This window comes from Rhinolophus ferrumequinum, chromosome 16 (assembly GCF_004115265.2).
Source record: "Rhinolophus ferrumequinum isolate MPI-CBG mRhiFer1 chromosome 16, mRhiFer1_v1.p, whole genome shotgun sequence".
In the NCBI taxonomy this organism is placed as follows: Eukaryota; Metazoa; Chordata; class Mammalia; order Chiroptera; family Rhinolophidae; genus Rhinolophus; species Rhinolophus ferrumequinum.
In genome coordinates, this window is record NC_046299.1 from 50,617,795 (window position 1) to 50,632,201 (window position 14,407).

General features: G+C 36.2%; 1 protein-coding gene across 5 annotated transcripts in view; it reads right to left on the bottom strand.

Annotated features, from left to right (window-relative positions):
* Positions 1 to 2,538: 2,538 nt before the first annotated feature.
* Positions 2,539 to 14,407, bottom strand: part of P4HA1 (prolyl 4-hydroxylase subunit alpha 1) — a 76,468-nt gene continuing 64,599 nt past the window's right edge. For all 5 annotated transcript variants that reach the window (XM_033130415.1, XM_033130414.1, XM_033130413.1 and 2 more), the window contains exons 11-15: positions 11,942 to 11,995; positions 9,000 to 9,065; positions 5,780 to 5,848; positions 5,092 to 5,188; positions 2,539 to 3,632 (exon numbers count right to left, since the gene is read on the bottom strand). In XM_033130415.1, coding sequence (XP_032986306.1) covers positions 3,562 to 3,632; positions 5,092 to 5,188; positions 5,780 to 5,848; positions 9,000 to 9,065; positions 11,942 to 11,995 — 357 coding nt within the window. In that variant the 3' untranslated portion in view covers positions 2,539 to 3,561. The remainder of the gene's footprint in view (positions 3,633 to 5,091; positions 5,189 to 5,779; positions 5,849 to 8,999; positions 9,066 to 11,941; positions 11,996 to 14,407) is intronic.

The window sequence follows — 14,407 nt, forward strand, 5'->3', positions numbered from 1 at the left end:
AACTTAGTCTTCCTGCATCAAAAATGTGCATTTAATTGAAGGCTACATTTACACAGAAAGTAAACTTGACCGTCCTCAAATAAGTTAATAAAGCAAGCAGCCAGGAACTTTGCTAGTAACATTACAGTTCATTTTGTAAAACTCATCAGTGTGGTGGGTAATGTCCAAGGACGTGAGGAATGTGAAATCTGTTTTCTGATCAAGCTGATCCTTTAACAAATGGTACACTCTAGTGTTAATTCATTCCTTCTTCTCCGTTAACCACCTCTTACGATAGTGAAGTGCTGCCAGCTATACAGACTGAGATGTCATTCTGTTTTCTCCTAGCAATCTCTATTTTATAATTCGTTTATTCCTTCTCAAGTGATTTATAGTTATTTAATCATGATTGAGTATTGCTGTTTTGGTATAATACTGTAAATTTCTTAATGGCAGGACACCAGTCATTCACGTGTTTGGCCCATGGGGCCCTGACATATGTTGTTCATTTTTCAGTTAGATGGACTTAAGTGGATACCTGGTATGGAATTTACATAAAACCAGTCAGCACATGGCTATGCAAGGATATTTAGATTCTTCTCAGCAGCAGTAAGATATGTGTGTGTGTATATATACATATACATATGTGTGTATATATACACACACACACATATGTATATATATACACACACACAATATACACATATTAGTTTACATGTTATTTATGTATGTTTTTACTGCTTACAACTCCTCTCAAATCCTCTTACACTGTAATAACCATTCTATTAATTTTTAACAAAATAGATGGTTGATTGCTTCTTCCATTACTGCATTTACCATTTAGCTTTACAAAGAATCCTAAAATCATTTAATTTTTTTCTTTCTTTTTTTTAATCTACTAGGTTATCTATCACGTAGTTACCACATTTACTTACACTGTTCTGGTGGATAGTTAGGTTAACTCCATGTTCGTGATCCTGGTGATAACTTCATGCTTAAAGTTAATGAATGAAACTTCCAATCTTGAAGGATAGGCACTTAGGGTCGGTGAGGGAATCACAGTTTCCACAATGGCCTTCATTTATTTGAAAGTTCACCATTAAAAGAAAAGATTGCGGGCCGGCCCGGTGGCTCACGTGGTTGGAGCATCGTTCTCCTAACGCCAAAGGCCACCAGTTGAATTCCCACATAGGTTAGTGAGCTGCACCCTATACAGTTAAGATTGTGAACAACAGCTCTCCCTGGAGCTGCGCTGCCATGAGCTGCAGTGTGCTGCCCTGGGCTACTGTGTGCTGCCATGAATGGCCAGTGGCCCGTGTGTGGTGGCCGGCAGCCAGCAAGAGCGGCCGCGTTCTGCCATGCGTGGCTGATGGCCAGAGTGAGCAGCTGTCTCAGCCTGCGAGAGTTGTGTTCTACACAACTTGATTGAGAAACAAAGAGGGTGGGGGATGACCCATCCTAATCTAAACCTGGACTTTGCACCAGCCATTGGAGCGCCCTGCTCCTAACGTGGGGGAACTGCAACTCAGGTCCCATCTCCTGACTGCACCTGGAGCTGAGCTACACCCTCTACAACTAAGATTGAAAGGACAACTTGACTGGGAAAAGTCTCAGAAGTACACACTGTTCCCCAATAAAGTCGTTAAAAAAAGAAAAGATTGCAATGACCACAGGGCCCAAAGCTTTACACCGGAATTTTTTCCTCCTTTTCATTTGAAAAGCAAAATGGTAATTATGAAACCTGGGAGGGTTCTGTAAGATCTAACACTGAAAAGAGTTTACCAATCCTATATGGGGCTTGGGGTTTTTATAACAAGAAATTTGTAAGATTATGGAATATGCCATTTCCTCTGAAATATACTATTTTTATTCTACTTGCTAAAACATATATGGCAGTAAAGGTTAGTTTCCATCCTTTGAACCCCCATTTTATTGCTATACTTTTGAATTAACGTTGCTTCCCTCTAAAAAAAAGGCTTTACAAAAAAATCATCTATGGTCACGAAATTTGAGTAAAGTACTGAACTTCACTCTCAATATTTCTTACTAAATAGTTATGGCGAAGGGCAGTGGGAAAAGGAACTTAATAGTTAATTTATTTTAAAAATTGGTAAAAGTAATACCTTCTTTTCCAGAGAATTAATCAAATTCTTCCTTAAATATTTAAATACTGCACAAAGGATAAAGAGCCCTATATGAACTAAGATTCACTAAAATAATTGTAAAAAGTAAGTGTAATGGGTCATTAACACACTTCACTAGGTTCACAGCTTGTACTGCCATACCATATTTTTTAATAAGAGAAAGTTATTGTAATAACCCCACAGCCATAGTAAAGTTGTAGAGCTCCCTTTGAAGGAAACATTAATATTTTGATTCAATAGCTAAAAGTTCAGAGAACCTAATTTTTTCCTCTATAACATGAGACCTAAGTGAATGAAAACTAAGAGGATAAATCTAAGTCCTGTATTCTAAAGAAATAACAAATACAAATAACCTGTTATTGCTATAGCATGCATTTACATTCAAATATGAAAAATACCACACAGAACACAGAAACATTTTTAAAAAAAGATTTAAGATCATAAATAGGTCATTGTCACAATACATTTCAGAATTGAAAAAACAAACATTTTGGCTTTTTAAGAAAAAGATTCCTTCCTTTAAAAAACCCATAATTACCTCATCATTGAAAGGACTTGTACATTTCTATATTTCCAGTCTCCTAAGGCACGATATTTATTTAATCAGAATGCCAGTATCACCACCCGACGTAGCAGGAATAAGAGGCAAGGTATCAGCACTAAGAAAAACCGCAAATTTTATGGACAAAATCATCAGTCATTTAAGAAAAAGTACAAAGAAACAGACTAAGTGACGATCATTTTAGTCAAGAAGGCCCAGTGTTATGTAGGACTTTGTTAAAAATTTTTTTTAAAATCAAAGTATTTTACCTCAGATTTAATTCACCACAAAGGAGCTGTGAGAGAAAAGGGGATTGGTAAAAATACAGGGTACTTTCTTGAAAAAGGACTTGGGAGGAAAATAAACAACTTAGAGAGTGTATGTAGGGGCAAACACGGTATGGAAACCAGATCAGAGGCCTAGTTTATTCCTAGTCTTTCGGCAGATCCATCTAGAAAATAAGAAGACTAGATAAACAGAATACCTAGGTACATACTATAAGGCATCTTTTCTTAATCACACCTAGCCTGCCACCCACCAAATGAGATGTAGTGAAATAATCAGAGAGTTAACATATATTTCTTATCTAACCAAAAAGTTCTTTAAAATACAACAAATGTAAAATTCCTCATTTTTAACTCTGCCTTGCTCTGTCCTCTGTGATACCAACTGAACTGTAAGGTTTTATATGTACAATGTGGTGATTCGTGTTACTTTAGAAGAACAAAACCCACAAAGTTAGTAATTGTCCACAGATGAAACGTGGGATGAGGTTCATAACTGAATTGATCATGGAGTGTTATTGTTAGTCAACTGTAAACTCTTGAAAGTTAAGATGGGGAAATGTGTGTATCAGACACATTCGAGTACAACAGGAGAGGAAGAGAAGCCTATTTGTCATTCCAATTCTGACAAGGTGCAGGGTCTTCGAAATTCTTGTCCACGTTCATGGAGCCATTTATTGGATACTGTGAGAAAAAAAAATATATATATATTTATTTTCCCCACTATCTAACTAGTATTTAATTAACTTATAAGAGCTAAGTCTATAACAATGTTTCGACATGGGCTAGAAGTTCAAGCCCAAAACTAGATAACGGCAGATGCTACTTAGGCACTCTTTTAAAAACTTCACTGAACATTGGATTACACACACATCTGAAAGTCTATGTGCATTTCTCAAGTATTTAATGTTGAATATAAGGCTTGAAATGAAACACAAATGGAATTACAGTATAGGTACAGATAGAACTGAACATTGTTTTTACCTGTTTACAAAATACGACCTCTAATACAAAGACATTTTCAAAATGAACACACGGTTTTCACTCTGAAGGAACAACTCTATGATCACTCACTAGTACGTGGTAATTAAGGTTCCTTGGTTCCAAGATACTGTTTTTTAATGTAACCAAAAAGGAATTTTCTATTCTTCTCCTATATCATAGAACCAAATCAATGGCTTCAACATGTAAAGATATCTGAGCTAGGACCCATAATAATCCCTAACTACTTTTTACCTTCCTTAACTCCTCTTCCCAATTGTTTACTCATCAAACCCTGTCAATTTTCTTTACATCTCTTGAATCTATTCTTTGCTCTCCATCCCTTTTGCTGCTGCCTTGTCCAGGCTTTCATCATTGTGCACTTAGACCATGGAAAACATCCTTCTAAATTGATTTCTCCTCCTCTAGCCTCTCTTCATTCTCGTCCAGTGGTTCTCAAACATTATAATCATCAGGGAAGGTTTTTTAAATCCTCATGATCAGGTATCACTCCTCAATCTTCCAATGTCCTGTACGACAGCCACTAGACACATGTGGCTACTGGGCACTTGAAATGTGGCTAGTGATATATATTAAAATGGATATATGGGGTTAAATAATAGATATTAAAGTATTTTCACCTGTTTCTTTCTATTTCTTTTCTTGTATGTGGCAAATACCACACTTGTATGACCCTGACAGCTGAGTGCCTCTCTCACCTCACACTAGTCCCGGACCTGGTCCCTAAAATGCCTGGAAAACTGCTCTATCTTCAAGATCACATTTTAAAATTGAGCTTTGAAGAAGCTGCCCCAAATGTAAGGTGTCACCATCTTCTGTTTATATCTTTGTACCACACTGTAATTTAGCCATTAGTATGTCTCAATCAAAGACAATTGTGAACCCCTTGAAGGGAAGATAGTCTTATTCAACTCTGAGTCAATTAATGTTTGTTCGAATAACCAGTGGAAATTCTGATCTGTTGAAAGAAAATTTATATTAAGATCAGAAACTTGCTTGGTTGAATCCCATTCAATGTTAAAGTCATAGCAAATTATTTGGGAGTTTTGCTTTCGATTTCTTTTAAGACGTAGATTATAATAATTTCTAAATATGAGTCAAAAATAACAAATTCTATTCAGAGAACATAGGAAATATTTACCCCATTTGTTTCCAACTAGCACCGGACAGGCTGCATGCCGTGTACTATAATCGCCTTCTCCACTGGCAAACAGATTATACCAGAAAACAGCAGTTCCCTGTGGAGAATAAAAAATTATCCCCAAGTAAAATATCAGGGTATCACTCTTTGCAAGTAATTAAATTTTGCTCTGCTCCTTTGAAAGTACTCCTCTATGGGAGCATTATATCTGCCTCTATATAATTCTGAAAATATGATTATATCCTTTACAAAATTTTGGTGATCACATGAAAACATTAACACCACAAAGTTGCTTGCCAAAACAAAGCTAACAAATCTTGTAATAGCAACATGGAAGGCAAACCTCATATGGAGCCCATTTTAGAAATGAAAACTTTTATTGCTTAAAAATGTGTTATTTCAGTAGAGTTGGTATACAGTATTATATCGGTTATATCAGTTTCAGATGTACAATATTTTTATACCTTACAATGTAATCAATCCCCCTGGTTGTTCATTACCTCTAGGTACTCATGGTAAATTGTGCCATAAAAATATCCAAAGTCTTACCTAGAGATAATATAGTCCTTAAGTACACTATCTTTAAAGATGTAATTTATTAATTGGACCATGAAATAACGGTACACCTCTTACTCAGGGAAAAAAATACAGACCCCTAAAATTAGAGAAACAAACAAACCAAGTTTACCTTTTTAGGCCAAACACTAGCTCCTACTTCAGGAAAAACAGTGGCACCTCCTGCTGATACATCACTCATCTATAAGAGATGAGAGAGTGTCATCAAAACTGCTGGTAGAATCAAGTTAAACATGCCAGTGTGAGGACACTATGACACTGAATACTACACTTATGAGACCATCTGGGCTTCTACTTACATAGTGCATTCTCCTCAATTCTTACAAAACAAAACGAAATGTTGTTTAGATTTACATACTTAAGTAAAAATAAATAAATAAATGAATGAATAAATATTATGGCAAAGGAATGATAAAGTTAGGAGGAGAGAGGGGTATATAATTTGGGATAGGCACTTCGTTTATAGCCAGAGGTAACAAAGATGATTTAAAACGGATACATCAAATAATATAGGGGTATAAATATATACATTTTATTACACTGGAATGTAATCTCCATGATGGCAGGAATTTTCATGTTTTGTTCACTGCTGATCTTTAGTGTCTAGAACAGTTTATTTATCTCATGAATACTAGGTGCTCAAATGAATTTAAGCAAAATAGAAATAAAACACTAAGAGAAAAAATTTAAAATCAGTTTTGTCAATTTTCATGGTAGAGAATCAATACACATTTAATGAAAAGTAGAAGGAAGATTAAAGGATTATATAAAATTATAGTTTTAAAGGCAACCTACAATAAAAACACAAACCATCAAAATTAACTAAAGAAGCACAAGTATATAAAACAAGGCAAAGGAAACAGATCATATAGTGAAGATTGTTTTCAAAAGCAACACAAATAGACTATCTAGACAGAATATCTAGACAGACTAAGATTGTATCACAAAGCAAAACGCAAGTATACTCATATGCTATATCCAAGTCACACGTAAAACAAGTGACTTATGCACAATGGAAACAGAAAGGTAAGATTTGCCAGGCACATGGTGTACCAAAGGAAACAGAGTTTGGTCTTAATATCAGACAGTCTAAATCAAAGTAAAAAGCATTAATTAAGTGAAATAAAGAAGGGTATTTTACCATGAAAAAATCAATAACAAAGGGCTAACAACTCTTAAGCAATGAAAAAACTAACTTTGGAGAAAGTAAAAAGTTGTGCTATGTGGCCCACCGAGAAATAGTATTTAAATAATGGGAAAAATGAATGCTAATTCAATCAAAGTGCGATGCAATTACAGGGGGGCATAATAATCAAATAATCTGGGGCGGCCTGGTGGCTCAGGTGGTTGGAGCTGGTTCCCACATGGGCCTGTGAACTGCGCCCTCTACAGCTAAGATTGTGAACCACGGCTCGACCTGGAGCTGGGCTACCGTGAGCGGCCAGTGGCCGGCAGCCGGCGAGAGCTGCCTTGAGCGGCGGGCCGGTGACCGACTGACTCAACCGGGGGGAGCACAAGGTTCATAATACCTGCATGGGCCAGGGAACTGCATGCTACACAACTAGACTGAGAAACAACGGCTTGACTTGGAGTTGGGGAGTGGGAATCAAATAATCTAATATTTATGGATATTGGACCAAATAATAAAGCATCACTGTTCATAAAAGTAAAGCAATACGAGAAGAAACAAATGCAGCCAAAAACAAATATTTAACAGCTCTCAAACATTTCAAAATTTACTCAAACTCTCTAATCAGAGAAATGCAAATTAAAAGCACAATAACTGCCAATCTGATAAGATGTCCACATCAAAAAGTTTAACATATCACACTTAAAGGTGGGATATAAATTGGTATAATCTATGGAGAGTTCATCTCGAGAACGTATACAAGACTTCACAGCATACATTTTGTATAATGTATCCACTTCTCTCCTGGTTTCCCCATTCTGATAACTTGTTCTTTTTATGTTTATCTTACACATCTTAAATCCTTTTTAAATCGTAAGTAATTTTTTTTTATGGTACATTAAATCTTTTTTTTTTCCCAACACTATCTTAGATGTTTTTAGAAACAAGATGGAGTTGTGAGAGGGATGGAAATAGCGAAGGAAAGAGAGACAGGTTGGATATAGGGAAGGAGAAACAGGAATGGAGAAAATAGGGTAACAGGGAAGGTTGCTGGGAGTGAGGAAGAAAGGAAATAGACTAAGTGGGGAGAGACATTTTGGGAGAGAGTGAGATACAACAGATGTCTGTTTTAACTCGAGGGGGCTCGTCGGGTGCTGTAACACACTCCTTCTTGATCTGGGTGCTGATTATACCAGATGTGCTCACTTTGTGAAAATGTATTGTTATATACTTAATGATTTGTACACTTTTCTTTTTTTCTTTTTTTTTTTTTTTTTTTGATTGGGGAAGGGGAACAGGACTTTATTGGGGAACACTGTGTACTTCCAGGACTTTTTTCCAAGTCAAGTTGTTGTCCTTTCAGTCTTAGTTGTGGAGGTTGCAGCTCAGCTCCATGTCCAGTTGCCGTTACTAGTTGCAGGGGTCGCAGCCCACCATCCCTTGCAGGAGTCGAACCGGCAACCTTGTGGTTGAGAGGACGCGCTCCAACCAACTGAGCCATCTGGGAGCTCAGCAGCAGCTCAGCTCAAGGTGCCATGTTCAATTTTAGTTGCAGGGGGCAGAGCCCACCATCCCTTGTGGGAGTCGAGGAATCGAATTGGCAACCTTGTGGTTGAGAGGATGCTCTCCAACCAACTGAGCCATCCTGGAGGCAGCTCGGCTCAAGGTGCCGTGTTCAATCTTAGTTGCAGGAGGCAGAGCCCACCATCCCTTGCGGGACTCAAGGAATTGAACTGACAACCTTGTAGTTGAGAGCCCAAGGGCCCATGTGGGAATCGAACCAGCAGCCTTCGGAGTTAGGAGCATGGAGCTCTAACTGCCTGAGCCACCGGGCCGGCCCTGTACACTTTTCTAATGTGAGATACATCGATAAAAATTTGAAAGTATTAATGTGTGTGTATATAGATATAAATTCATATAAACATGGAGATGCTTATACGCACATATTACACATGACCAAACAGTCCATACCCCAAAATGTCCACAATTACTATCTCCAGGTAGTGAGACTATCACTAATTTTAACTTTCTTCAGGCTATAATATTACAATCTGAAAAAGTTACAACTGAGAAAAAATAAAAATTCTAAGTTGTAAAAAATTTAAACTAGGACGTTAAATAAGAGTAAACATCAAACACATGAAAATAATTGAGTCGTGTGATCAAATCCCAACTTAAAATAAAAATTTGAGCTATAACTTACGTAAAACAGCCATGTAGCAATTCTATTTCCTGTCCCCAGCTCTTTGAAAGCATCTGGCTCATCTTTCTGTGAATAAAAGACAACTAAATCAGTGGTGTAAAATTCAGTTATGCAAATTCTCCAGTGGGAATGCAACATTGGTAATATGCTGACAAATATGCCCAAAACAACCCAAAAAAATTCCTTTATAACGCACAGTGCACTATATGCAATAAGCATTCAAATACTTGCTGATTCAGCCTATACATGGAATACGTTTGATAAGACCACTGGAAGAAAAAAACCCAGACTTATTAGCCGAAATAATGAGAATTAATAGCAACTATCCAGAAATTATTTTTAAAAAATTAACATCTACAGTTTTAGCTTCCAAAAAACAACACGAGAATCTCTTAGCTACATTCATGCAGTCTATTCTCTGTGGGTGAAAAAGCTACCTTGAGATTTACTTTGAACTTATTATGATCCATTCAAATGTTTACTGCTACTCTGTCTTTCTTTTGAACAGTAAGCACTTCAATCTGGCTGGAGAATTCATGTCTATTTAAATCTAAATTAAAATATAGTCTCTTGGCATTTATCACAGAAAAATTAAAATTTTTTTTCTAATTAAAGTTTATTGGGGTGACAGCTGTTAGTAAAGTTACACAGGTTTCAGGTGTATAATTCTGTAACACAGCATCTATATACCACATTGTGTGGTCACCACCCAGAGTTAGTTCTCCTTCCATCACCATATATTTGATCCCTTTTACCCTCACCTACCACCCTTCTCCCCGCCTTAAAATGTATTTTTCACACAAATTTATACACATCTTTACTTGTAATAGTCCAAAACGGGGTTTCTACCCTAATGTCCATCAGAGGGTGAATGACTAAAAAACTGCATTTATATCATGGAATATTGCTCGCAATAGAAAAGTACACACTACTGATACTTTCTACAAGATTGGGATGAACCTCAAGGGAGTTATGCTGAGTGAAGACATTCACAAAAGGATACATACTGTCTGTAACGTTTATGTAACATTTGTGAAATAGCAATTATAGCAAAGACAGATTACTGGTCATCAGCAGTTAGGGATGGGAGTACAGCCAGAGAGCGGTACTGCCAGGGAGGCTTGATTGTAGTGGTAGTTACACTATGCTACACATGTAATAAAACTCCATACACACAGATACATACGCGTGTGCGCGCGCGCACACACACACACACACACACACGGGAAATGTGAAAAAGCTTCGTGGCTTGTGCCTACACCATTTCCCAGTTCTGATGGTATATGACAGTTATGCAAGATGTTAGCATTGGGTTGGCTGAGTGAAGGGTACATGCATGGGAACAACCTGTACATTTCTTTGCAACTTCTTCAGTATCTTATCACAAAAAGGAAAAGCTAAGAACAAATTAGCTATACTAATGTCTGGGCTTGAATTGTCGTCTTTCACATCACCCAAGACCCTCAGACATTTTTAAATAATTGAAAACAGAAGAAAAAGAGTAATAATATAGTCTTTGCTGGCCTACACAGAAAAAAGGATTCTGACGTTAAGCCAGTCAAGGGCCATAGCACAATATACAGACTGTATTTTATTTCAAGAGAATATACCCTTATTTAAAATGGTAACAGATCAAGAAGTTTATTAAAATACCTGGCACCTTCTTTAGAATTCATATAATTATGATCTTAAATTAATTAAGATTTGGTAATGCCATATTTTATAGCTCAATGTTAAAGAAGTTAAAAAAAGTTTAAAATTTATTAATCTTAAGCAAAATTACTTGCTTAATGACACCTTTCCAGCAAACTGCTTTGATATTTATTCTCCAGTCTCTTTACATCTGTTTTATAGTTCTTATTTTCCTGTGTCTCAAAAATGTGTTCTTGTAAGTTCAGATTTATCAGCCAATTCATTAATTCACCTCAGCTGTCTCTAAACTGTTTTATCCACTAACTTTTAAATTTCAACAATTACTTTTTCTACCTAGAACTTCTATTTGTTTATCTTTCAAATATGTTAAACCATTTTGAGAGGTTAATTTTTATCCTATCTTTTGTTTTTTAAATATTACATAGTTATTTTATATTCTTTAACTGATAATTCAAGTATCTAACATCCTAGAGGAGTCTAAATCTGTTGGTTGCTTCAGTCTCACCGATGGTATCTTATTAACCAGTTAATTTTTTTTTTAATGAGTTCATATTTAGCTAAACTTAATCTTTAAAATTCCCAAGGTGCTGGAATGAGGCTGCTTTTCTTCAGGGAGGGAGGATATGAATTTGTTTCTGCCAGGTACGAGGGAGCGCTACTAAAGCCAAACAACTTTCATTTCTCCCTTTCCCGGGTAGTAAAAATTCAAATCCGAGATTCATGTGAGGGCAAGTCTACGTTTTCAAACTCCCAGAAGCAGCTCCCCACACACACCACACCCCAGCCAGAATGGTGAGAAGCATCTCTCCTTAAGGCTCCTGACACAGCAAATTCTTTTCAAAGCCATTCTTTCTCTGAAGTTGGGATCCTTTTGGAGATTTAGGTTTTATGCAGGGGTCTCAGGTTCAGTAGCCTGCACTATGGGGGGTCGGGGGCGGGGGCTCTCACTGAGCTGTTAATCCTCAACACTCCACATTCCTGGAGGTACAAGCCTCCAGCCTCAGCTTATTCTGTCCCCCTTTAACTTTCTAATTTTAGTCTCTAGGTTTTCTTTGTTCAGTTCGCCTTTGGGAATTTCCTTAACTTTCTTCCAAGCTCAGCAATACATTTAAAAGTATCCTAAATTCTTTTAGTGTGCTTTTTACTGCTAAAAAGGCTTTACAGAATTCCACCACGCTTCCACGAATTCCCAACAGGCTATGAATTTTTAATACTAAAGAACAGAGAATTAACATGTCATGCCTGAGCTCCAGCGGAAGTCCTATATTCTCTCTCCTTTTTTCACTTACCCGTGCAAAATCAAAATGGGGTTCATACTGTCCTCCAACTCCATAATTTGCTACCTGGAGAGAAACAAAGCAGGAATGAAAAAACTATCAAGATTACTATTCAAAAAATCTATAAGCCTCATTTTGGCCTCTGATATATCATGGTTAGGTACTTCTAGACAAATGAGACGCAAAGCATTTTAGATCAGTGAGAGTTCCTAAGGAACCAAGGACAAAAAACTAAGTACAGCTACTACCTGCTAGTTTAGAAACTTTATTAATACGCTTCTCTTTAACATATGTTTGGGGGACATGGTTTTCCCTCGTATGTAACTTAAACTAAAATATGCATTTGAATTTTAGAATTAAAATTTTTAGGTTTAAAATTTTCTAGAACTAGAATTTTGAGATTTCTATTATTAATTTTCACTAAATACTTTCTTTTGGAATTTAAATCAAGATATGTTTTCCAAAGCCCCAAATGCTGGCAAACTCCCAGTATACTTTAATAAAATCCCCTTTCCCTACTGAGGTAAAAAAGGGAAGACGTTAACACCAACTTAATTATTCCTGCTGGAAGGCTCTAACAGCTTTAGTTGGTTATGACAATGTCCCAGTATGACGCAGCAAAAGGAAGTAAGAAAAATATTTGGTCTGAGTTCAACTTCCAGCTTTCTCAGTTACAGTAATATGTTAACTTGAGATACAATCTCAGTTTTCTTATCTGTAAAATAAGGAAAATGACACCTTCCTTAACTCCCTCTTTCCATTCTAATATAATAAAACGCTGACAAGATGAAAGGAGAATGTAATTTAAAGAGCATTGCTAATGAAATGAAATGAGAACACAGAAGAGTGTTGCCTAAGCAAAGTCTAAATCCTATGTAAATTACTATTACTCTGGATATTTTAGAATTAAAATCAGCCTATTTAGTAGAAATATATTAAGTAGCCTGAAAGAGCCTGGGAAGGTTAGGCAGGTGAGAATAAATGCAGATCAGGGAAGAAAATGAAACATCAAAAAGTTTCAGATGACTACCAAGGAAGTTGTAGATTACCATGAAATAAATAACAACTTAATTAAGTAGATTTACATATAGGCAGTCCTGCTTTGCACAGTTACAAAATGTGCAAATCTCAGATACTATGGTTTAGCTAACCATGAACACCAGACCTCAACAACACAGTTGAAATTTCAGTTAGCATGGTATATTATTTGTGTATTTGTGACTAATTGTATAAAGTATAAATGTTGCTGCTAGCTCTTCAGTCCACAAATTACTATGCAAATAACAGCTGCACATCATAATCAATGACCAATCACATCACTTCTTTCAAGTGATTTCAAGTCTCTCAGTGATTAGTTACTGCATATTGATTATTGAGTCCATGTACAGACAGCAAAGCATGTAGTTGTGTTACTTCCTTATTTCCCACTGAAAACCCATGTGATATTTTACAAAAACAGATCATTGGAAGAGGGAATTGACCGACAAAGATAAAGTACAGCAGAGAAATAGAAAGTGATAGTGCTTTAAGTGAAATTGAAATCCAACTTAAATGGAGATATAAAAGAAATAGCTACAGGGGATTGCTTCCATTTTTGCTGCTTAAAAAACTCTAGCTATGCAGCCAGAGAAACTTAGTGAAGGCAAATTTATTAACATAAGGAAAGTGATTGTGATGAAATGGATGAAGATGTCCTGGAGGAAGTGATGCTGGAAAAAAATCTTCACAATAAAAGATCCCTCAGATATATTTAATCACATTGAAAGCACAAAGGATAAAATGTTGAAAGCTGATCCAAATGTAGAAGTATGACAATTTGCAAAGGCTGAGGAAAGATGCCCAATCTGTACCATAAGTTTCACAATGAGAAGAAGGAAAGTAATGTTTAAACTGTTCTTGATAAGTGTTTACAAAGAAATAAAACACTTCAGTTCTCAGTATTGCTAATGTTTTAAATTACCAAGACAATTGCCAGGAAAATTCTACAGGGAAAACAGTCTTTTTAACAAATTATGCTGGGACAACGGGGTATCTACATGAAAAGCATGCAAGTGGACTTCTACCTCATACTATATACAAAAATTGACTTAAAAATGGATCAAAGACCTGAATGTAAGAGATAAAACCATAAAAGTTATAAATAAAAATCACAGGTGTAAATCACTGTGACCTCTGATTAGGCAATGGTTTCTCAGACACCTAAAGTACAAACAACAAAAAGACATCAGATTTCATCAAAATTAAAACTTTGTGCCAAACACCACCATCAAGAAAGTGAAAGACAACCCACAGAACAAAAGAAAAATATTTGCAAACCACATATATGACAAGGGTCTAATATCCAGAACATAGAAAGAACACTTACAACTCAACAATAAATAAACAATCCAATTTAAAAATGAGCAAAGGATGTGAATAGAAATTTTTTTTCAAATAAGATATATAAATGGCCAATAAGCACATGAAAAGATGCTCAAC